At 48.9% G+C, this 24347-nt stretch overlaps 1 protein-coding gene across 1 annotated transcript in view; it reads left to right on the top strand.

The window, feature by feature from the left end:
- The first annotated feature begins 772 nt into the window (after positions 1–772).
- OXTR (oxytocin receptor) overlaps positions 773–24347 on the top strand; it is a 32459-nt gene continuing 8884 nt past the window's right edge. Inside the window, exon 1 of the mRNA XM_004368292.1 lies at positions 773–1838. Coding sequence (XP_004368349.1) covers positions 911–1838 — 928 coding nt within the window. The 5' untranslated portion in view covers positions 773–910. The remainder of the gene's footprint in view (positions 1839–24347) is intronic.

The following is a 24347-nucleotide window of genomic DNA, read 5'->3' as shown; positions in this document are numbered from 1 at the left end:
GTTGGTGGTGGCGGTGGTGGGGTGCCCCGCGCTCCTGGTTTCTGGCGGCGCATGGGGTGCTCTGAGAGATTATAACGGGATTCTTCAGTACTGAGGCGCCGAGCTCTTGACTGTCGAGGGCCAAGACGCTTATCTGGTTCCTGAACTTTTCGAGGCTGAGGGATTGGGGAGGATCCCCGGGGGAGGTGCCTAGGCCTGGGGTCCGAGGTTGGGCGTTCTGGGTAGTTATTGAGGCAGGAGGGACTGCTGGACAGGGGTCCCCAGAAGCAACTGTTAAGGAAGTTCAGGGAAATGCTGGCTGCGCGTCTTAGAAACAGGCGGTTGGGAAGAGGGGATCGTGAGCTATGAATTCCCAGGCAAGTGGCTGATAGGGAATCTCCAGAGGAAGTAACTGGAGCGTTTATTAGGAGAGGTAGCTGGTTTGGGGTTGCTGCGGGAAGTGGCTGGGCTGAAGGCTCCTGGGGAGGTGGCTGGGCTGGCAGTCCCAGTTTCGGGGGAATGGGCTGACCCTCCTTTCTACCCCAGTGGAAGCGGCTGAGCATCTCAAGGAACAGGCGGTCCAGGAGAGGGCTCCCACTCTTCTGCGGTGGCTCAGAGCAGGTACCCCAAACGGGGGTTCCCAGGGTGGCGGAGGAGCAAACTTAGGGCCAGCAGTTGTGCCCTGGGGTCCAGACGATTTGGGCTTTCTGGGAAGGGGGATTCTGCTCCCTACGCGCGCCGGGAGAGAAACGGGGCCGTCTTCTCACGCCCTCCTGGTTTGTTTCAGGATCAGACTCAGCAAATCGTCCGCGGGTCTCGGGAAGTGGAGTCCGAGGCGCCCCCCAGGCACCCAGGACTGAGCGTCGGGCTCCGCCCCGCCGTGCCACGCCTTAAAGGGCGCGAAGGCTAGGGGCCCACGGCGGCCGCTATCATGGAGGGTGCCCTTGCCGCCAACTGGAGCGCCGAGGCGGTCAACGCGAGCTTGGTGCTGCCTGGGGCCGAGGGTAACCTCACCGCCGGGCCTCCACAGCGCAACGAGGCCCTGGCGCGCGTGGAGGTGGCCGTGCTATGCCTCATCCTCTTCCTGGCGCTGAGCGGCAACGCGTGCGTCCTGCTGGCGCTGCGCACCACGCGCCACAAGCACTCGCGCCTCTTCTTCTTCATGAAGCACCTGAGCATCGCCGACCTGGTGGTGGCCGTGTTTCAGGTGCTGCCGCAGCTGCTGTGGGACATCACCTTCCGCTTTTACGGGCCAGACCTGCTGTGCCGCCTGGTCAAATACCTGCAGGTGGTGGGCATGTTCGCGTCCACCTACCTGCTGCTGCTCATGTCACTCGACCGCTGCCTGGCCATCTGCCAGCCGCTGCGCGCCCTGCGCCGCCGCGCCGACCGCCTGGCCGTGCTGGCCACGTGGCTCGGCTGCCTGGTGGCCAGCGCGCCGCAGGTGCACATCTTTTCCCTGCGCGAGGTGGCCGACGGCGTCTTCGACTGCTGGGCTGTCTTCATCCAGCCCTGGGGGCCCAAGGCCTACGTCACGTGGATCACGCTCGCCGTCTACATCGTGCCGGTCATCGTGCTCGCCGCCTGTTATGGCCTCATCAGCTTCAAGATATGGCAGAACCTGCGGCTCAAGACGGCCGCGGCGGCCGCGGCGGCGGCCGAGGGGTCCGAGGGCGCGGCCACCGGCGGCGGGGGGCGCGTGGCCCTGGCACGCGTCAGCAGCGTCAAGCTCATCTCCAAGGCCAAGATCCGCACAGTCAAGATGACCTTCATCGTCGTGCTGGCCTTCATCGTGTGCTGGACGCCATTCTTCTTCGTGCAGATGTGGAGCGTCTGGGACGCCAATGCGCCCAAGGAAGGTAGTGTTGGGTGGGAACCCGGAGGAGGGAGCGCGGCTGCTTGTCTAGAGTTCTACGGACCTCGAGAGAAAAAGCGGGTTTTGGAATCCGGCAGAGCTCGGTTTGAGTCCTGGCTCTACCATCCACTGGCCAAGTGACTTTGGACAAGTAACCTCCCTGAGCTTCCGGTTTCTCTTCTGTAAAATGGCAATAATGAATTTAAAAAAGAACCAACTTTCTTTAGGCAGTAGAGTAATGAAATGAGAAAAATGCAAGTAAAGTCCTTAGCGCAGTCCTTGGGCTACGTATGGTGCGTATGGTTCCTGATTAAGGACGGGGAAACAGATTCAAGCGACACATCTTTCCCACACGGTTAGCGATGGGTTGAGGGAAGTTTCGAACTCGGGCCTAAGCTCAAGCTCCTTCCACTGTAAGAGGCTTCCAAGTTAGGGTGTCTCTGCCTAAACTCCAGGGGTTTGGTTTGGATGGGGACAGCCGCGGGAGGTGGGTAATTCGTCCAACCAAGCGCCGAGAAGGTGCCTGGCGGGGCGCTCTGGGGAGGTGAAGACGAATTCCTGAACCTCTGGTCCAGTAGAGGCGATGAGCCCCGCAAGGTAGAGAGGTGAGTACAAGGGGCAGCGGGCAAGCTGGGGGCACTCTGGACCGGCGACGTCGCTTGCGCTTGGAAAACGGAAAAGGGAAGGTAGAGGGGACGGGGATGCGGACATTCTGATTGGACCTGGGAGGCTGGGTGATTTCTGGAAGGGGATTGGGGGATAGGTTGTGGAGCGGGGCGCGCTCGCCAGGTTGGAGGACTGCGGGACGCGCTCGCCAGGTTGGAGGACTGCGGAGGTAAGAGCTTAGTGGTGAAACTGTGCGCCTGAGTCCGGTGGCTGCCGGCCCCTTCTCCGCCCTGGGCTGAGGATGAGGCGATTGCTCGAGCTTGGCGGGTGTTGGCAGGCCGGGTTTAGAGGATAAGTTTGGGGCGGGGGGAACTTAAGGGAGCAGAGAGCACCTGGGGCTTGAGCCTGGCCCTGGGCAGCTGCCTGTGGAGCTCCAGGCAACTTTCCCTTCCCTCCCCTCAGTTCCAGAAGTTCTTTTGGAAAGAGGAGGAGAAGTGGTGGGTGTTCACAATGGTACCGGGATGATGGGGACCTCAAATGCTTACACGTAAAGACCAAGGGGTGTGTTTTCACCCTTTCTGCCCTAGAGACAGTGCAAATATTTCGTTTCTGGAGATGACCCTACCGCTCTCAACAGTCTCATACAACCACCCTGTTGAAGCTGAAACCAAAATCCCAGCACAAAGCTGCCTTCTTTCAGTTTGAATACTTTGCTTTGCTCCCTTCCTGAAACCATAGACTTCTGGCTTTTTGGAGCCTTTCCCAATTAACCCAGTGTCTGCTTTTGTGGCCAGGGCACTTGCCGTTCAGTATTTATTGAGTGCCTGTGGTATGCCAAGCCCAGGGCAGTGCTGGGTGAGGATTGCTATGAGGACTCAGGCAGCAAAGCCAGGCTGGCTTCATCATGCAGCCCCAGGCCACAACTTGCAGAGGGTGGGACTGGGGGAGGGGGGTGGGGAGGATTCCAGGGTCCAGAGAGGGGAAGGCACTTGCCTTAGGTCACACAGCAAGTCTGAGGCAGAGAAGTGACTAGAGCCGAGGTTTCCTGACCCCCTTCTTATGAAGGGTACTCTACGAGGAAATAGGGTTGGGCAAAAGCCAGCGGAGAATGTTTCTAAATGAGGTGTCAGGCCACACCTGTTTGCTGGGTGGGCTCCTGAGAGGCCAGATCAGGTCTTGAGGAGCTTACACACTAACTGTTGAGGGAATGAGAAGATACTCTCTTGGAGCGGACACTGGGACACCAGGGATCTAGTCCTCCCTCCAGCCTCACTGGCTGTGGGACTTTAGGTGAGGGAGCCCCTTCTCTGGTTTGACCCTTAGTTACTTACTTTTAGAATGAGCACATTTCAGCATTCGGTTCATTCATTCCATGGATATTCCAACTCCTCTCTGCACTCCGTCATTGTCATCTTGTCACCTCTCCTGTCTGTGAGTCCCTGGTGATTTTCTCCCTCATCCCCTCCCCCGTCGCCCCTCCTGGGGCTTCCTAGTGTCCAGCCCCCTCACCTGCCCTCCCCTTTCTCACACTTTCTCTCCTCCTTGAAGCATGAGAGTACGTGGTCAACACACAAGTAACACTCTCTGAGTGACATTTGTTTCTTTTCTACATTTTATAAGTATACCAGACAATTCACTTTTCTATCTGAAAAACAAAACACAGAAAATACATTAAAAAGGGAGCCCAGCTGAGATGGGAGACGTGGATCTTCCCAGGCTCCAGACCTTCGATAGAGAGGGGTCCTGCCCAGGCTCAAGGGGCAGGAAATCAGTCAGTGGACCTTAGGAATGTCAGGTCCTAGTTCCCTTTGCTTCTTTGCTAATTCTGAGGAAAGGGTGGGTGTCACATGCAAAATGAGGACTCTTCTGGGTCCTGCTTGGCTTTATTGGGGGCAGACCAACAGAGGGATTTATGATGCTGTTGCTATCAATACAGGACCCCCAGCCTCCCCAAGTGTTTGCCAGGAGCTTGAGCCCCTTCAGGTGTGAGAGACCTGTGAGCACAGAGGTGAGGGCTGGGGCTCTGGTCTCCAGCCTGGCCAGGAGTCAGGGTAGGGGTGGGCTCAGCCAGAAAACACTCCCTGTGCCCACTGGGCATTAATTTGCATAAGTGCCAGTAGCAGGCTGGGCCATCAGAAATGTGTTTGCAGTCGCTCTGGAGACACACACAATCAAGAGGCTCTCAGCAAGTCCTCAGGAGGGAATGAAAGAGAAACACACTCAGGCTACTGAAGAGATTCTGGTGGGGAAAGCAGAATGAATGCCCAGTTACCCTTTCCTCTTCAGGAGGAACAGACTTTACAAGAGATGCAACAGCTCTAGACCAGGGCACCTTGCTCCGCTCACTTTCTGTGGAGTTGAAATTGGAAGTTCAGGGAACCCGCTGCTAACAAGGTGACAATTTTCTGGGAAGCCCATGGGTGGAGCAGGCTCAAACGGAGGCAGAAGCAGAGAGGCAAATGCTGACTATCTTCCTGCCAGTAGCTTCGTCATGAAAGCCCCTGGGAGGACTGGCAGCTTGTTCAAAGCTGACTTTAGGTGAAGGGGTAAAGAGAGGATGGCAAAATCACACTGGCCTTCGCAGCAGACTTCCTGGCCCACGGCAGAACCCTAGGTCCCAGTCTCTATCAGCATTCACTCTCTGGAACTCTCTCTCTCTTTTTTTTAATTGTACTTTGGATGAAGGTTTACAGAACAAACTAGCTTCTCATTAAACAATTAGTACACACATTGTTTTGTGACACTGGTTATCAACCCCATGACATGTCAACACTCTCCCTTCTTGACCTTGGGTTCCCTATTACCACCTTTCCTGTCCCCTCCTGCCTTCTAGTCCTTGCCTCTGGGCTGGTGTGCCCCTTTAGTCTCATTTTGTTTTATGGGCCTCTCTAGTCTTTGGCTGAAGAGTGAACCTCGGGAGTGACTTCATTCCTGAGCTAAAGGGGTGTCCAGGGGCCGTACTCTCAGGGTCTCTCCAGTCTCTGTCAGACCAGTACGTCTGGTCTTTTTTTTTTTTCTTTTCTTTTCTTGTGAGTTAGAATTTTGTTCTACATTTTTCTCCAACTCTGTCTGGGACCCTCTATTATGATCCCTGTCAGAGCGGTCGGTGGTAGTAGCCGGGCACCATCTAGTTGTGCTGGACTCAGTCTGGTGGAGGTGGTGGTACTTGTGGTCCATTAGTCCTTTGGACTAATCCTTGCCTTGTGTCTTTGGTTTTCTTCATTCTCCCTTGCTCCCGATGGGGTGAGACCAGTGGAGTATCTTAGATGGCCGCTTACAAGCTTTTAAGACCCCAGACGCTACTCAACTTTGGCACTATTTTGAAACCCAGATGTTACTTTTACACGCCTCGCCCTTGAAACACATTCCCCTATATGCCTTCCCTCAAACCAAGCCAATCACTGTCTTTATGGATTTAGAGCTCATCTTGCTCAAAAATAGTCTGGGGGGAGGGCACAAAATTTCAGGTACCATGACAAGAGAATAGATATGAGGAAACCGGGACAAAGTGGGGAAAAGGATAGGAGAATAATAAAACCGAAAAAACCAAACTTGTTTTCCTTGAATCAATTCCGACTCATGGCGACTCCATGCGTTGCAGAGCAGCGCTGCTCCATAGGGTTTTCTTCACTGTAATCTTTACGGAAGCAGGTGGCCAGGCCTTTCCTCCATGGTGCTGCTGAGTGATTTCAAACAGCCAACCTTTAGGTTAACTGTCGAGCTCAAACCACTTGCACCACCCAGGGACCTTAGGAAAATATTAATATTATAATATTAGTGATAATAATGGGACTAATAATGATAATAAAGGCCCTACACATACAGGTGGGCCGTACCTGTAGCTCTGAGGCTCACAAGAGCCAAAGCAAAGAGGAAAACTCTCAGTTTCAATATTTACATTGTTCAGAAGAAAACAGAGCAAGAGAAGAAAAAAACTAACAGAAGCATCCTAGTTATTTCAGGAGTTCTCCCCCTGTGGTGCAGTGGTTAAAGCACTCGGCTGCCAACCAAAATGTTGGGGGTTCGAACCCACCAGCGGCTCTGTGGGAGAAAGATGTGGCAGTCTGCTTCTGTAAAGATAACAGCCCTGGAAACCCTATGGGGCAGTTCTACTCTGTCCTACAGGGTCAATCTGTGGTGGAATTGACTTGAAGGCAATGGTTTGGTTTTTTTCTTCAAAGCAGCCAGATTAATGTTGGGGCCCTGACTTGGTGGCCCTGGTAAAAGGGACTGCAGAAAGAGGGTGTGGGGGCCAGATATCCCCTGGCAGGTTTCATGAGCTCTACATATATCCTTCTGAATCAACTTCCACAGCCAAAAATTGCCACCAACCTCTCCCTTGAGCCCAATAGAATTTTCTTTGCTGCTAGTCCCAAGGGTTCTGACCGTGGGATGGTTCTGACCCTGGGGTGGTTCTGACCCTGGGGTAGTTCTGACCCAGAGGTGGTTCTGACCCTGGGGTGGTTCTGACCGTGGGATGGTTATGACCCTGGGGTGGTTCTGACCCAGGGATAGTTCTGACCCTGAGGTGGTTCTGACCCTGGGGTGGTTCTGACTGTGGGATGGTTCTGACCCTGGGGTGGTTCTGACCCACGGGTGGTTCTGACCCAGGGGAGGGAGTAGTTAGGAGGGAAGGGATGAAAGATGAAATGGGAGTTGAGTAGGGAGAGGAGCGTGTGTTTGCTTTTCCAGGGGTTTGGTTGACGCTGGCTGGGCACGGTTGGGGGGATTTGTGTCTCTGTCCCTAGTTTTCCCCTTTCAGTGTCTCCTTTGTGAAATGCCCAGTCCAGGGGGCAGGGGTGAGAAAGAGGGAGCAGGTGGGTACGTGGTGTGGAGCACTACCTGTCTGCACCAGAGGGCCAAGTGTGGCTCCTATCCGTTCACCCTTCTCAGATGCCTAGGAGCGTAGAGGAGAAGCTTCTGGATAAAAAAAAGAAAAGAAAAAAAACAATCTCACTCACACTTCGTAGATGAGTCACATCTATCTTTCAGAATGCACAATGTTCTTTTCTCTCAAGCTGGTTGATTTCCACTGGAGCAAGAAATTGCCCAGAAAATGGGCTGGGACCTCCACTGAACAGGGACTGGGGAGGGCGGGGGTCTCTCTGGTTGGCCAGGAGGAAGTCTCCCTGCAGGCCTGGCCCAGCCAGCAGGCGCACTGGAATCCCTGCATTTGGAGCTGCTCTGCCACTTCCTCCTGTGTGTCCTTGAGCCAGTTGCTTCACCTCTCTGAGCCTCGGCTTCCTTTTCTGTATAATGAGGACAGCAAAGCTCACCTTGTGGGTTGTTGTGAGGATTAAATGGTGTAGCCTGTGGAACCTAGGGACACATGATCAATGTCACCCTTCTGTTCACCCCGCCACCCTTTCTACTTTTCGAAAGTTTTGTATGCATTCTTGGGATTGAGAATCTCAGCAATTATTCCTGGTAGATGAGATGGATATTTTTCTCTCGAGAGCTTGGATGGAGGGGGATGGGGGAGATGGCAGCTAGAACTTACTGGAAAATAGGTGGGGTGTCTAGGGAGGTTTGTATGTGCAGGAGAAGCTTGCGATGGCCAGAGAGGTCCATCATGAGCTCTGTGATGATAGGGACCCTGCCTGTCCTGTTCACTGGTGTGTCCCCTGTGCCCAGCACAGGGCAGGCACCCACGGGGGCTCAACCAAAGCTAGTTGAACAAATACTTGGAATGTGGAAGGAGGAGAGGGCCGCAGACAGGCAGGAATGGGTATGTAGAGTTGGACTCAGTAGAAATAGGACTTTTTAAGTAGCCGTCCAACAGCAGACCTGGTTGCGTGCTGAAGTAGTGAGTATAGCATCACTGCGGGTAACCAAATGCCTCTCAGAGGTGTTGTATTAGGAGGAAGGCTGGAATGCACAGGAAACCTGGTTTTAAGTGCCTCCATATCTGTGAAATGAGCTTCCCAGCCCCCTCCTGTTTCTGCAGAACTGCGGACCCTCCGGAATGGTCTGCTCACTACCTGTTCATGGAAGCTGGGGCCAAGGGGTGGTGGGGCCGTGCAACTTGGAGAGCAGTGGGAGAGGGTGGGCAGGAGGGAATTGGACAGGTTTTCCACTCATGGCCAGGAAGGACTCTGAAACTTGGCCCTCCTGCCTGTAACTCAATTAGATGGATGGTTAACGACCATGCTCTTGTCTGATTAAGCAGTTGTGAGTTCTTTTATGTTCTTGGCTAATGCTAATATTTTTCCTTTGGGCTTCTGCCCCAAGGTGACTTTACTTTTTTTTTTTTTTTTTAAGGTTTGATTAATAGCAACTAAAAAATCTTTTGGATGGGGCTTTGCTGCATATTCTTCCCCCTTTGGATGGATGTCTGAGTGGGTTGGAGAAGCGGGTGTGTGTTGGGGAGGGTGAAGTAGCAGTTATGGAAGTGTCTCGAATGGGAGTGGAGCAGGCCTCACCTTGGCTGCTTTTAGGGGCCGGAGGGGCTGAGCTGGGCCTGGGGCACAGGAGGCACTGTCTGTGCTGTCTGTGGGGCTGGCCCATCCCACGACCCCACCTCCTTGCACTGGCATCTGTTGGAAGCAAAGGGAACTCACAGCCTAACTCCCAAGGGGATGGAGCTAGGTAGGGGCTGAGCTGACTCTGCCAGAGCTCGTGGAGGGGGCCACAGGGAAGTGGCAAGAGTCCCCTTCAGAGTCCTGGTCTTGTTGCCACCTGTGCAATTTTGAGTGTGCCTCTTGCTGGTCTCTGGGCCTCTGTCATATCCTTCTGAGCAATGGGGATAATAACTCAAGAGGGGCATCAGTTTCTGTGGAGTGAGCAGTGGGATTCGTTGATAACGATAGTTACCATCTGCTGAGTGCTGTGGAACTCTGGTGGCACAGTGGTTAAGAGCTCAGCTGCTAATCAAAATGTCTGCAGTTCGAATCCACCAGTCGCTCCTTGGAAACCCTATGGGGAGGTTCTACTCTGTCCTATAGGGTCGCTATGAATTGGAATCGACTCAGTGGCAATGGGGTTGGTTTGGTTTGGTTGAGTGCTGTGTGCTAGACCCTGTCCCCGGCACCTTTTACACACGTCTGACCCTCACCCAAACACAGCAACGTAAGGCAGCATTATCCCCATTTTACAGATAAGGAAACTGAGGCTCAGAGAGGCACAATCTGCTCAAGGTCACTGTTATGTATGTGGTAGAGCTGGGATTTGAACCTAGATCATCTCGTGCATGAGACTGGCAGATTGCACTGGCCCTCCTTCCCTAGGCCAGCATTTTTCAAAGGGACAGTCCACCACCGTTCACACTGGAACCTCTTGGGGAGCTTCTTACAAAGCTGATTCCTGGGCACAACTCCAGAATCAGCCTGCATCTTCTCTGCAGCCCCAACATCCGGACATCTGGGCCCTCTTCCCCGCAACACATAAGCACACGCCCATCCCAGCAGCACCTCCCCTCTCAGCACTCAGACCCCTCCCCATATATCCCATAATTCCATCATTTTAGCTGCACCACATCTCTCTTCCTTCCATTATCACCTTCTTGTTTAGAGCAGGGTTTCTCAACCTGGGCACTATTGTCATTCCGGGCCAGATAATTCTTTGCTGGGAGGCTGTCTGGTGTACTATAGAATGATTAGCAACGTCCTTGGCCTCTATCCATTAGATTCCAGTATTTTCCCCGTCCCCCCCCCCCCCAGTTTTGACAAAGATAAGGGTCTCCAAACATTGCCTAATGTCCCCTGAGGGGCAAAATCACCCTTTTGAGAACCACTTGTTTAGACGTATTGTGTAGGCCTGCCTCAACTAATATCCAAGAAATGGACACCCCCTCGTTACCTCTGCCCTGGCCTCTGGACGACCTGCCTAATCTACTCCCAGCCAGGCTGGATGAATCACTCCCGTTACCCGTTGCCATCGAGTGGATTCCGATTCGTAGCGACCCTATAGGACAGAGTAGAACTGTCCCATAGGGTTTCCAAGGCTGTGATCTTTATGGAGGCACGCTGCTACATCTTTCTCCCGTGGAGCGGCTGGTGGGTTCAAATTGCTGACTTTTCGGTTAGCAGCCAAGCGTTTAACCACTGTGCTACCAAGGCTCCTTGATGACTCGTTACTTCCCACAAATTCCTCTTGCTTTGCTACCTGTCTTAATTTCTTAGTGCTGCTCTAACAGAAATACCACAAGTGCATGGCTTTAACATAAACATTTATTTTCCCATAGTTTAGGAGGCTAGAAGTTCAAGTTCAGGGCACTGGCTCCAGGGGAAGTCTCTCTCTCCTTTGGCTCAGGGGGAAGGTCCTTGTCTCTTTTCAGCTTCTGTTCCTTGGTGATCTTCATGTGGCCTGGTATCTATCTTCCTCCATCTGTGCTTCCTTGCTTCTGTGCCTGGTCTGCTCCTTTTATATCTCTACACTGATGTGGCCTCATTAACATAACAAAGACAACTTTGTTCCCAAAGGGGGTTATAGCCACAGGTACAGGGGTTAAGATCTATAACACATATTTTTTGGAGACACAGTTCAACCCATAACACTACCTTTGTCCCTTGCTAACACTGTTCCCACCACAGGAATGCCCACTCCTAACCTCTTCTGTGGAGACCCAGCCTTTGAAGGCCCAGTCTAATGCCTAGGCTGCTTTGTGGCACAACTCCAGAGGGTTCCATTAACATCACAGTTTGTGAGGATGGAGCTCCCAGGAGTGCTGCAGTACACAGCCTGAACAGCGGGACATGGCAATGCTATGTGCTCATCCAATGCTCCTTTTCCTGAAGCCCTCCCTCCCTTCTTCCCCAGCTGGGGGACTCCCTTCTTCCTAGGAACAACAGTGCATTCATTCCACAAACTGTTGTTGAGTGCCTCCAAGACTCCTGTCCCTATGACCTCTGCTTTGACCTGTCAGTCCTCCAGTGAAGAGAGTTTGCAAGAAGCCATCCCCAGTCCCTTATCCACCCTCCAGTGGCCAACAGCTGGCACAGGTAAACGGGGAACCGTTAGGCCAAGGTTGGTCACAGGGTTCCGGGTCCACCCCAGGCCTCTAGGAGGGACACCCCCAGTTTCTGCCACAACAGAATCAGCATCTGTGTTTCAAGGCATTGCCAGGTGAGTGCAGCAGCCCTAGGGACACCTGGTGGGAAGGAGAGGTGACTAAGGCCATTTTCCCACTGGATGTAGGTAGAGGAGTGGTCCAGATGGTAGTGTTGTGTTAGTCTACCTGCTCAATCTGGACAGTTTGCCACTCAAGACCTGTGTGAACATGCAGGGGACTGACCCTCTGGAACCCAGTTTTCTGGCTTCGAGAATAAGGCTTGGGTTGTGGGGAGGGTGAAAGGAGCCCACAGTGCCTGGCACTTAGTAAGTGCTCAATAAATGTGTGCCTTAAAAAAAAAAGAGAAATTTCAACAAGGGTCAGGGCCGTGGTGTCAGTCAGTGCAGCTGAGGGGTGGGAGGCATTTGGAGCACCAAACCCATTGACATCTAGTCAATTCTGACTCATAGCAACCCTATAGGACAGAGTAGAACTGCCCCATAGGGTTTCCAAGGAGCAGCTGGTGGATTCGAACTGCGGACCTTTTGGTTAGCAGCCGAGCTCTTAACCCCTATGCCAGGGTCCCAGGAGGAGACATTCTGGAGGTTTGGCAAAGAGGCTGCACTTTCAATGGGGGAAGGAGGCAGCAAGCCTGATGATGCTGGGGACAAGAGTGCTGGGAGGTGAAGAGAAGCTAATGCTTTACCTGGAGGAAAGGTGGGAAGGCTCTAGCTCTGGGTTTGGAAGTGCCTTGGAGGGGACCCTTGCATGAGGGGTGGGTGGGAGACAGGTGTAACCAGGTGGTCTTCAGTCTCAAAGCCCCAAGATCGTAATAGTCCTGTGATCCTGAATGGTGGCCACTAAGGGGCAGCCTGGGTCACTGCCTCCTTTAATGCTCAGCAGGGACCTGGTGCCTTCTTCTTTTTCCCAGAAGTCTTCAGTGACACGGGCCTCTGCCCTCCTGGGCCCGGGCCTCACATCTTTTTTTTTTTAATTGTACTTCAGATGAAGTTTTACAGAACAAATAGTTTCTCATTAAACTGTTAGTACACATATTGTTTTATGACAATGGTTAACAACCCAACGACATGTCAGCACTCTCCCTTCTCAACCTTGGATTCCCTATTACCAGCTTTCCTGTCCCCTCCTGCCTTCTAGTCCTAGTCCCTGGACTGTTGTGCCCCATTAGTCTCGTTTTGTTTTATGTGGCTGTCTAATCTTTGGCTGAAGGGTGAACCTCAGGAGTGACTTCATTACTGAGCTAAAAGGGTGTCCAGGTGCCATATTCCTGGGGTTTCTCGAGTTTCTGTCAGAACAGTAAGTCTGGTCTTTTTTTTTGAGTTAGAATTTTGTTCTACATTTTTCTACAGCTCTGTCCAGGACCCTGTGTTGTGATCCCTGTCAGAGCAGTCAGTGGTGGTAGCCAGGCACCATCTCGTTGTACTGGACTCAGTATGGTGGAGCCATGCCTCACATCTTAAGGGTCATTCTTGCTCATTCTGTGTCTCTCTCCAGCTGACCTTGATATCTGATACCTAATTTTCCCAGAGGGAATTGCATTTGGCTTCGGTAATCTTGTTAGGAGGCAGTCTCCTATTGTGCCTTTCCAACATACCAATGGTAGTGGCTGATTTACCAGGACTTTCTGTCTGCTATTTTCATGCTTCAGCTCAATTCAGTCCCTTATTGAGCTCCTATTTTCCAGGCTCTCTGCTAATGGCCAGGGACAGAGCACGCATGAGACACAGTCCCCAGCAGAGAACTGTAAACAAAGAATGATAATTTAACAGGATGATGCTGTAAAAGAGGTAGTACTTATTTATCAGGTACTGTGAGGGCCTCAAAGAGGCACTGTTGATTCTGTCTCTCTGGAAAAATCATGAGGGTTTCAGAGAGGAAGCAACACTTGAACAGGGTTTTGAAGGATGAGTAGGAGCTGGCTATTCAAAGAAGCAGATGGACATGGAAATTCCATGTTGAGATCATTGGACAGTAACTTTGTTATCTTTTCCCCTAGTCTCCATCTATACAGTTTAAGCCAGTTGAAGGAATGTTTCTCAAACTCTAGAGCACACTCGAGTTACCTGGAGATCTTGTTAAAATGCAAATTCTGATTCAGTAGGTCTGGGCTGGGGCCCAAGAGTCTGCATTTCTGACAAGCATCCAGGTGATACCCATGCAACTGGACTGCTGATTACACTTTGAATAGCAAGGCTTTAATATATTACTATCTCTTTTACCAAAATCCTCCATTTGCCTTTACACACGTGGCCCAAGTTGGCCGCAGGGCCCTATAGTTCCTTGCAAGGTATGGAAGGGCTGAGTAAGGCCCCAGCATCCAGAATGTGGTTTTTCCTCAGATCCGGCTCAGTGTGTCCATCATGTCCCTCATATCTGAGCAGTGGCATAATTTTTTTTTTTTTTTTTTGTTGCTGTGGAGTCAGTTCCAACTCATGGTGACCTCATGTGCAGGGGAACAAAAACATAGCCAGGTCCTGCACCATCTTTGGTATGCTGGAGTCCATTGTTGCGGCCATTGTGTATTTTGTACCTTCCAACCTAGGGGCCTCATCTTCCAGCGCTATATGGGACAATGTTCTGTTGTGATCCATAGGGTTTTCATTGGCTGATTTTTGGAAGTAGATCCCCAGGCCTTTCTTCCTAGTCTGTCTTCGTATGGAAGCTCCACTGAAACCTGTCTACCATCAGCAGGGGTGGATTATCCAGAAGGTAAGGTAAGCACAGTAAGATCATCTGTAGTGAACAGTTTCACTGCAGATTAGTAGGTAAGCACAAGACTGTGCTTACCTTGCTTACTGGGTCATCCCCCGCACCCCCCACCGTCAGGGATCGTAAATTTGAAAAGAGGCTTTGATTCTGTAGGAAGTTGCTGTGGGGTTGGGAGAGAGACATATGCCAGCCATACCTAGAAGCAGAATCTTTGATGTGGTGAAAAAATGTGAAATTGTTCACTACAGATCATCTGGTAAGCAAGATAAGCACTGTGCTTACCTTGCCTATTGGATAATCTGCCCTGACCATGGGTAACCCTGCTGATATCTGAAAAACCAGTAGCATAGCTTCCAGTATCACAGCAACACATAAACTATCACAGTACAACAAATTGACAGATGGGTAGTGGAGTGACATACTCGAAGCCCATTTTAAGCTCTGTCGCCCACAAATTCAGCTCTTAATCCTGATGTTATGATACATAGGGCGATCACACAACTGTGATTTTTAGAAAAATCACAGTATTGTGAAATTGGGATTCAATCTTTACATAAGCATAAATTCCCTCAATTTTTTTGAAGCCTTTCTTAAACCATGGGCCCCCAATTCCTACAAGGTCCTTGTAGGAATAAGAGATTTGAACTAAATTCTTGATGGGAAGGAGGCCTTATATCAAGCAAGGGCCTCTTGTAAAAGTTGATGGGCTTGATTTGATGCGGATAAAATCAGCCATATGTCTTTGAATTGTATGTGAAACGTGTTTGCTGCCTCAGGAACCAAACAGCACAGCAAGGTGGTGGCCAGCTGCCAGTCAGCTGTTCTGGGCTATTTTGGGCCTTCAGTGAGCTGGGAGGCAGTGCCGGGAAATCTGAACAGGGAGTTCTTGCAGTTTGAGTAAGGCCAGGCTAATAATTGGATGGAATGCTCAGCTCATACCGTCCTCCTGTGTCCCTCTGCCTCCCACTCTCCATGAATCTTGACTGTGAGTGGAAATAAGGTGTTATTTCTCGTCTCCTGGGAGCAAAATTGCCCAATGGGTCACGTTTGCTTTTGGTGAGTGGCCTTTTGTGCTCATGTCCTCTGCTTGGCATCTTGGAGTCTTTACGGGAGGCATCACCCCTCCTCTACCAGCCCTGCCCCCTCCACCAACTCCGCCCCCAAATGCTGTAATTCCGCATTTAATTTTGCGGTTGTCTCTTACTTGTCTCTTTCCACCATGTGTTTGTAAATAAATCCGTTGAGGGCAGAAACTCACAGAGTTCCCCTAAGTCTCCAGTGCCTGGAGCAGAGTGGAAATGGAATGAAAGGATGGATGAAAGTCTGCATCCCCTCTTTTTCCCCTTCCCCTCCTCCTCTTGATGCCTAAGTGAGGCTGAGCAGGAGCAGAGCGGGCAGGCCAGGAGCCCAAGACCAGTGTCTGCACTCCATCTCCCTTTTTGGCAAGGGTCAGAGAGGGCAGATTCACAGTGCCGACCCACAGTCACGCGTGGAAGGTGTTATTTTTCTGCTGGGCTAGGCTAAGTAGGAGAGACCTGATTAGAACTGGCTTTTCAAGTGAAGACCCTAAAACCCTTCTCTTGCCCAGGGTAGGAGCCACCTTCCATTTTCAGTTTCTTAGGTCACGGCAAGGAGCCCTGGTGGTGCAGTGGGAGGGGATTCAGAACCCAGGCATTTGTCTGTCTCCTTGCTCCCCATGCCAGAGCCAATGTAAGGGATGGCCTAGGCAATGACTCAGACAAAGGCTCTTCAGACACACCTGGGTTAATCCCATCAAATGGAGGTGGAGGGGCTAAGGGTTTTATTGGGGAGGGTGGCTTAGCAGACAAAGATAGAGAAATCCCTTCTAGTGGGAGTAAGAGGGTTGGTTCTGTTGGCGAGAGTGATTCAACGGACTTTAGGGGCTCAATGTCCCCAGCTTCCTGATTATCTGCCCATATGTCCCCATCCCAAGTTTCAGGATCCCATTTCTTTCCAATCAATGCCCTCACTTTAACTTCAGACACCATTTGAGGTTGAGAATTCAGTTGGCGTTGTAATTCAGCCACTCTTATGAAAAGGCTCGGTTTGGTTTTCAGCAATATCAGTTCTGTTACTATAAGAAATGAGGCTTTCTTTCAGGGCACAAGTGGCAACTTTCAGGCCTTTTATGCGGCATCTGAACTGTGACTCTGAAGCCCTGAGCTCATCTCTTTCTTTCATCACTTTGACTAGTGAAAGCAGGACCAACCAATCGGCCTTCCTTTACTTCTCATTGTGACAAAATTGTAGAAAAGTATCAAATATGCAATCACACAGAGCCTTGTTTCCCACAAATATTTGATCCATTGGTGGTGATATTTTGTGGATTTCTATTGCCATCTCGTGCCATGGATTGACAGTGCCCTCTTTGCTACTGGAGGCAGAGTCATCAGTGCCTTTAAGACTAGCCAGACATGAAAACCAATTCAGAAAACTCATCCTTATGATTTTGTTCCTCTAGAACCACTCTCAGTACCAAATGTCTTAGGCTGGGTTCTCTAGAGGAGCAAAACCAGTGAAGCATCTATATCTATATCTTTATCTGTATATATAGTATCTACATCTATCTGTCTGTCTATCTATGTATATATAGAGAGAGCTTTCAAGGAAAATGGCTCACACAGTTGTGGAGGCCTGCAAGCCCCAAATCCATGGTTCAGATATCAGGGTGGAGGCTTCTCCTGGTTGCAGGGGCTGAGAAACCCAAAATTGGCGGGTCAGAGAGCAGGCTGCTGGCTCATGTCCCAAGAACTGAAGGTCAGAGGATGATGAGTCTGATGCAGGATCCAGAGAGGGCCAGCTTTGCCAGAACATCTGTATATATTGGATGCAGGCTACACCCCCAAGGAAACTCCCCTTTCAACTGATTGGCTGCTTACGTAAGATCACAAAATAGAGAATGATTACATAATATCGGCCAAACCATTGAGAATCACGGCCTAGTCAAGTTGACACATAACCTTAACCATCACAGGAATCCTGAATATTCAATTAACACAAGCGAACAACCTTTAACAGTAACTAATTCAACACATACAGTGACAATTGTTTATCTATTCTCACCTTAAGGCATTCTGGAATGACAACTCATCTAATGTTTTTTGTTGCTTGTTCGGAATACTTCTGACACTTTCTTCAATCATCTTTGTCTCTTTGCTTTGCACTACATTGTATTCATCCATATGGCGAAGCTTTAGGTGCCTTTGTAAATTTGCTGCATGGTCTGTAGCCATATCTGTGTTACAAATTTTACATATGCTTTTATTTTCAGTCTTTTCTTACATGAAAAATTCTTGATGTAGATTTTCTCTGGTTCATTCCATACTAGAATTCAAGGAATAAGAAATAATATCCACATTAGGGCATCTTTTACAGTCACTATATTACAGTAAAAACAAGTCTTAGACTTTGATAACATAAAGAGAACAGACATTTTTAGAAATGAGTTAGAGCCAGTACATATTAAAATGCTTCTAGCCATGTAACAGGAGCCCTGGTGGTGCAGTGGTTAAAGTGCTCAGCTTCTAGCTGAAAAGTCGAACCTACTACCCGCTCCATGGGAGAAAAATGTGGCAGTCTGCTTCCGTAAAGATTTACAGCCTTGGAAACTTTATGGGGCTGTTCTATCCTGTCCTATAGGGTTGCTATGAGTCGGAATTGACTTAACGGCAGTGTGTTTGGTTTTTTGCTTTTAGCCATCTATCACCAGTATATTAGAAAAACTGGAATAACTTTGATTTCACATTCACAGGGTTTGCTGATTTCTTCCATTCGAAGCTCCACTTTACAACATTCTCATACATGTATCCAACACCTTTTGAAGAAAAATCTCACTCCATAGTGATGCCATCAAGTTCCTTTCAGTGAAAGAATGGTGTATTGCAATTGAAACATTAATTTTCTTCTTGTAGTTGCTGATGTTTGACAACATTGCAATTTGTGAGATAAACATTAAATTTAAACATATAAGTACAAAATGTGTACGTTTAAATCAAGATCAAATATAAGAATGGAATCATCAAAAATTATATGCTATTTTCTATTTCTTAAATTCAAATGACACTTAAAAATGTGAGTAATGTACTTTTGAAATGTTTACACTTACTTGACAAATTTCTGTTCACAAAACTCTGTTCAGAACTCGGTGCAATTCAGTCAGCTCTTTCAGATTTCTGACTACGAGTGTTCTCAGGCATCAAGCGTTTCTCACATCTTTGGCAGGCGCAGCTCGCCTTACTCTGAGAGAGGGCCAGCAGGGAGCAGAAATAGCGAACCCTGACTGGCCTGTGAATCGTCTCACGTAACAGCAGTCATCACCTGTAGTGTGGCTGTGTGACGTCACTTGCCGAAGCAATGAACTGTGCCCTTACCAGCCATGTGCCAGAGAAGCCTTTGGCATAGATGGGCACCAGATGCAAATCAAACATAACTGGTCCAATGGTCTTGCTTACAACTTAAAAGTTATTGATGAACCGAAAATGGAGGAGTGAAAGTAATAGTGTTTTTCAATTTCGGTTCGGGTTCAGAAGAACCTTTTTTTCAACTCAGGTTTCGATTTCACTCTAGCGAAAATTTCTTTCTTTTTTTCGGTTTCAATTTTTCAGTTCTGTTCCGGTTTGAAGTCCTGTTTTCTCTGCACCGACTTCGTCATTGCTCCACTCTTGTGGCGGGGACCTAGGGGAGGGTAAGCTACCCCTCAGGCCTTGAGGACTAACAGAAGAGAATGCGATCATATGGGAAATAAGAAACAGTCCCATCTGCTTCCCTTTGGTTTCTGCTTCTGGTTTGACAGTTTCCCAGATAGACGCAGGAGTCCCTGAAGGTGCAAACAGTTAACACAAAAGGCTGGAGGTTCGAGCCCAGCCAGAGGTGCCTTGGAAGAAATATCTGGTGATCTACTTCCAAAAAATCAGTCATTGAAAACCCTATAGAGCACAGTTCTGACACACATGAAGTCACCATGAGTTGGAGTTGACTCCAAGGCACTTGGGATATACAGGTAAACTGTTAATCAACCCTTTTGGTTGGGTTTCTCAGGAAACACTCTGAGAAGGAGATCTGTGTGCAGGAAGTTTGTTGGGGACTGCTCTGGGACCTAACTCTGTGTGAGCCTGAGGGAAGCAGGACTGGGCAGAAGGAGAAGTTGAGCTGTGATGAGTCACAACAGAGGTCTCAGCCCATCTCACAGGGAGCTTGAGAACTGGGATGACCCTTCAGAGAAGCCTGAATTAAGGCAAGGGGCTCGGCCTTTGTACATTTGCTTTGACCAGTTACTGGATGTGGGCTGCCCCCAGGGACAGGGTGTAACCTTGTCCTAGACAGCACCCTCTGGTTCCCTGAGAAGACGGTTGCCTGAGAGCAGTTCTTTGAGCTGGGAGCTCTCAGCAGCTGGGGATGTGAGTGCCTCAGTCCTGAGGGAGCCCAAGGGCAGGGGGCACCACAGCGTCCGCTACAAGCCTGCTAGGCTCAGCTTTGGGGCAGGGACCACGTCTACTATCTTTTCAACCAGTGCCCGAAGAGAGGCTGCCCAGTGAGTATGTGGTTTTTGAAAGAAGTAAATAAACACCGTAAGGGTTTCAGTGCGGGTGGACAGAAAGGACAAAGGATGGTTTTACAGGTAGAGAATCAACATCTTCTCCCAGCTGGAATGTCCTGGCTAGTGTGACAGCTGAGACAGGAGGTCTTGGTGCTTCTGTCACAGACCCAAGACCTGGAATCTGTAGGGCAACACCAGGGGACAGCAGAGGGCCCCAAGTTAGGGAGAATAAGACAAGGGCATTCATATATGATGCTGTTCATTGTTGCAGCACACTTTTGACTTTGTGGGGAGTGCTGGGTGGCGCAAACGGTTAACCTACTCAGCTGCTAACTGAAAGGTTGGAGGTTCAAGTCTACCCAGAGGCACCTCAAGAGAAAGGCCTGGCAATCTACTTCCAAAAAATCAGCCACTGAAAACCCTATGGAGTGCAGTTCTACTCTGACACACGTGGAGTCACTATGAGTTGGGGTTGACTTGACAACAACTAGTTATTTTGACTTTGTGGAACCAGGTGTTCCCTGTGCCCTCCGCAAAGATAGCCTATCTTTTCAGTCTGTTTAAACCTACCCCAAAATTATTAGCTGAGAAGGGCAGATCAGCTCTGAAGTCTTCCTTGGTGGTGGAGCCTTTTGAGCCAGAGCAAGAATCTACGCATATGCTGACCCTCTCGTCCTGCAGTCTGGCCTAAGAGCCGCACTGGACAGACACCGCCACATGGCAGGGCTGCTTCCAGAAGCTCAGCTGTGGGCCCATGGTCTGTGCCCTACCCTGGGCTGGTGCAGATTCCAAGACACACTTCAGCCCAGGAAATGGTCTTTCTCTCTTGTTCCACGTGTGTTGGTACTAACTCTTATTGAGAAGAAGAATAACAAATATTCACTGACACTTACTTACCATTACGGTAATAATAGTTCTTACTGTAGTTAGTCGCCGGCGAGTCAGCTGTGACTCGGTGACCCCACGTACAACAGAACGAAACATTGCTAGGTCCTGCACCATCTTCACCATCGTCGGTCTGCTCGAGTCCATTGTTGTGGCCACTGTGTATTTTGAGTGCCTTTCAACTTAGAGGGCTCTCCTTCCAGCCCTGCATCAGACAATACTCTGTTCTGATCCGTAGGGTTTTCAATTTCATTGGCTGATTTTCAGAAGTAGATCATTAGGCCTTTCTTCCCAATCTGTCTTAGTCTGGAAGCTCTGCTGAAACCTGTCCACCCTGGGTGACCCTGCTGGTATTTGAAATACCAGTGGCCTTGCAATGATTCTGTGAAGACTCTTTTTATTATGCCCATTTCACAAATGCAGAAACCAAGGTTAAGAGCCGTTAGGTGTCTCACCCAAGAACGCACAGCTGAAAAATAGTAGAGCCAGGATTTGTGCCCAGGTCTGGGTGACTCGACAGCGAAAGTACCACACAATTCTGCTGATTATAGTATGGGGAGAAGTGGTCGGAGCTTGACTTGCGGTCTGTCCTCTCCACTTTCTGTGCCCTTTCCCAGCCGCCCCTCCTACCGGCATCTACATCAAGGGCTGGCTAATTTTTCTGAAAAGAGCCAAGCAGTAAATGTTTTGGGGTTGTGAGGCATGTGGTCTCTGTTATAACCACTCAACTCTGCCCCTGTAGTGCAAAAGCAGCCATAGACAATATGTAAGTGAATGGGCGTGGCTGTGTGCCAATAAAACTTTATTTACAAAAACAGGCAGTAAGTGGATTTGGCCCCTGGGCTGTAGTTTGAAGACTCTTGGTCTAGATCCTGAGACACTTCTGCTAGGAAGGATGGTAATCTGATAAACGACAAAGTGTTTCCCCTTCCAGGTACGCTTGGATTTCAGAAGACCACCACTGGGGAGTAGGCAGTGCTTGCCTCTTGGGGACTAAATTTGTTTTGGGAACAAGGAAGTGGCCCTCTCCCTGATGCCCCTCAAATGACACCTGTAGCAAGGCCTGGCCTTTGCTTTGGGACTGAGGGGATTCACTATTTGGAGCCAACCTGACATGCTGGAATGCTAGCCTATTTTTCAAAGGAATGAGACTTCATTACTTTCAGGTAGGAGCACATAGTGACTTGCTGTGTGCCCTGGGGGAAGTCACTTCCCTTCTCTGAGCTTCACTTTCCTCTTCTATAAAATGGGGTTAAGACTGCTTTGAAAATTGTACTGCTGTGTGCCAGCTTGAGCAGTGATTTTGATGACCGGCATTGCTGGCTTGGTCATGTGCTCCTGGAAACAAAAGCTTGTTTGTGTTCTAACAGGTGCACGCATCAACTGATTAGACCAAAGACAGTACTTTCTGTGCTGTGTTCTGTTCTGTCTCCTCTGCAGTCCTGTAAAGCCTTTCTAGCCACCAGAAAGGGCAGTGCTGTAGCCTAAGCAAGGTAAAGTGCAGAAAGCAGGTTGAGGTGGAAGTGGTTGCTCACTGGCTCAAAACCCATCAGTTGCTCCCTATTGCCTCCCTATTGTCTGGATTCAAGATCCTTCTCAGCCTGACTCTAAGCCACCTTGCCAGCCTCTCCTCCCATGAAACAACCCTTCCCTCCCTCTTGCCCTTGGCAGTCCTTGAAAGGTTCTGGACTTTCTCACCAGTGTGTTTTTATTCTTGCTGCTTCTTCCTTTTGAAACGGACTCCTAGCCCTATTTCTTATTCCCAAATAGCTTTCCTCCTGGGTGATTGTGAAGGCTTGAAATTTCATCGCTGGAGACTCATATGTTTGCATGACAAGGATATTGATAAAAACATCCAAACTTGTCCTGCACATTTGGTAACTTGATGTGAGCAGGTTCAACTTACAGAGGGTCATTCATCCCCCCAGGAGCCAGGACAGGCCAGTCATTCACATCTGCAGCCACCAGGGGAGGAGAGAGATGCTGGTCATGTCCAAACTCTTCTGACCAAGGCTGGCCCCTTGGAGGTAGAACAGCTTGCATTGCTACTCTGGAATTCATTAGCTGTTCGCTTTTTTCGTTGCTTATGTTCATCTATTTTTTTTTTAATAGGAAAAAAAAAATTAAAGAGCCAAATGTAAAGAGTGAGGCAAGTAGCTTATATCAACAGGTAAGGTAATACCATACAACCAAAAAGAAACTCAAATCCATTGCAACTGAGTCGATGCCGTCACATAGTGACCCTGTAGGACAGAGTAGAGCTGCTCCATAGGGTTTCCAAGCTGTAATCTTTGTGGAAGCAGACTGCCACATCTGCCTCCTGTGGAATGGTTGGTGGGTTTGAACCACCAACATTTTGATCAGCAGCCGAGCGCTTAACCACAGCACCACCAGGGATCCTCTATAACTATATACAGCTAGGTAAAAATTTGGTGCCTTTCTGGCCAAGCCTTAACTTCATTTTTTAAAATAAATTTTATTGTGGTAAAACATACATAACCTAAAACTTACCATTTTAACCATTTGTTAAGTGTACGATTCAGTGACATTAATTACAGTCACCATGTTGTGTAACTATTTCCAAAACTGTATCACCCAAACAGAAACTCTGTACCCATTAAGCAATAACTCCCCATTCCCTGCTCCCTCCTGCCCTGGTAACCTCTAATAACCTTTTGTCTCGATGTATTTGCCTATTCTAGATATTTCATATATCTAAGTGGGATCATGGAAACCCTGGTGGCAGAGTAGTTAAAAGCTGTGGTTGCCATCCAGAAGGTCAGCTGTTCGAATCCACCAGGCACTCCTCGGAAACCGTATGGGACAGTTCTATTGTGTCCTATAGGGTCCTATGAGTCTGAATCGACTCGACAGCAACGGGTTTAAGTGGGATCATACAATATTTGTCCTTTTGTGTCTGACTTATTTCACTCGGCATGTTTTCAAGGTTCATCCATGCTGTAGCGTGTATCAGGACTTCATTTCTCTTTATGGATGAATAATATTCCATGGCATGTATATACTACAATTTGTTTATGCATTCTTCTATTGATGAACACTTGGGTTGTTTCTACTTTTTGGCTATTGTGAATAGTGCTGTAGTGAACACTGGTGTACACATATGTGTTTGAGTTCCTGCTTTCAAGTCTTTTGGGCATATACCTAGGAGTGGAATTGCTGAGTCATATGGTAGTTCTATGTTCAGCTTTTTGAGGAACCACAAAACCTTAGCTTCATTCTTGATACGTCCTTCTATCCCATTTCATAGCTTCTCTTTGTGGCTCGTAGTTTACTTCTCCATGACTTTTTTACTTTTATATGTTAATTTTGCCTCTTTAATTTTATATTTTTAATTGTGATTTTAAGACATTCTATTTTTCGTGTTGTTGGTGATGTTTAGGGTTTTTTTTCTTTTTGGTGAAATATTTATCCAAAATTCCAAAAATTAAATTCATCTTCTTATGCATCCAAATCAAAGTAAATAATATTTTTCATCCTCCTTTGTAGAAAGCAGGATTTTTTTTTCTTTTTTTCTATTCATTATTTTAGTCTAAGAATTAGATTCCTTTCCTTTGCTTTCTAAAAGTTTTCTTTTGCAAGACTTTTTTATTTTTATTTTTTATTGTACTTCAGCTGAAGGCTTACAGAACAAATAATTTCTTATGAAACAGTAGTACACATATTGTTTTATGACATTGGTTAACAACCCCATAACATGTCAACCCTCTCCCTTCTCGACCTTTTTT

The sequence above is a fragment of the Trichechus manatus genome, unplaced genomic scaffold, assembly GCF_000243295.1.
Source record: "Trichechus manatus latirostris isolate Lorelei unplaced genomic scaffold, TriManLat1.0 scaffold00001, whole genome shotgun sequence".
NCBI lineage: Eukaryota > Metazoa > Chordata > Mammalia > Sirenia > Trichechidae > Trichechus > Trichechus manatus.
Note: the sequence above shows the minus strand (reverse complement) of the source record. Positions and strands in the feature narration are given on the sequence as shown.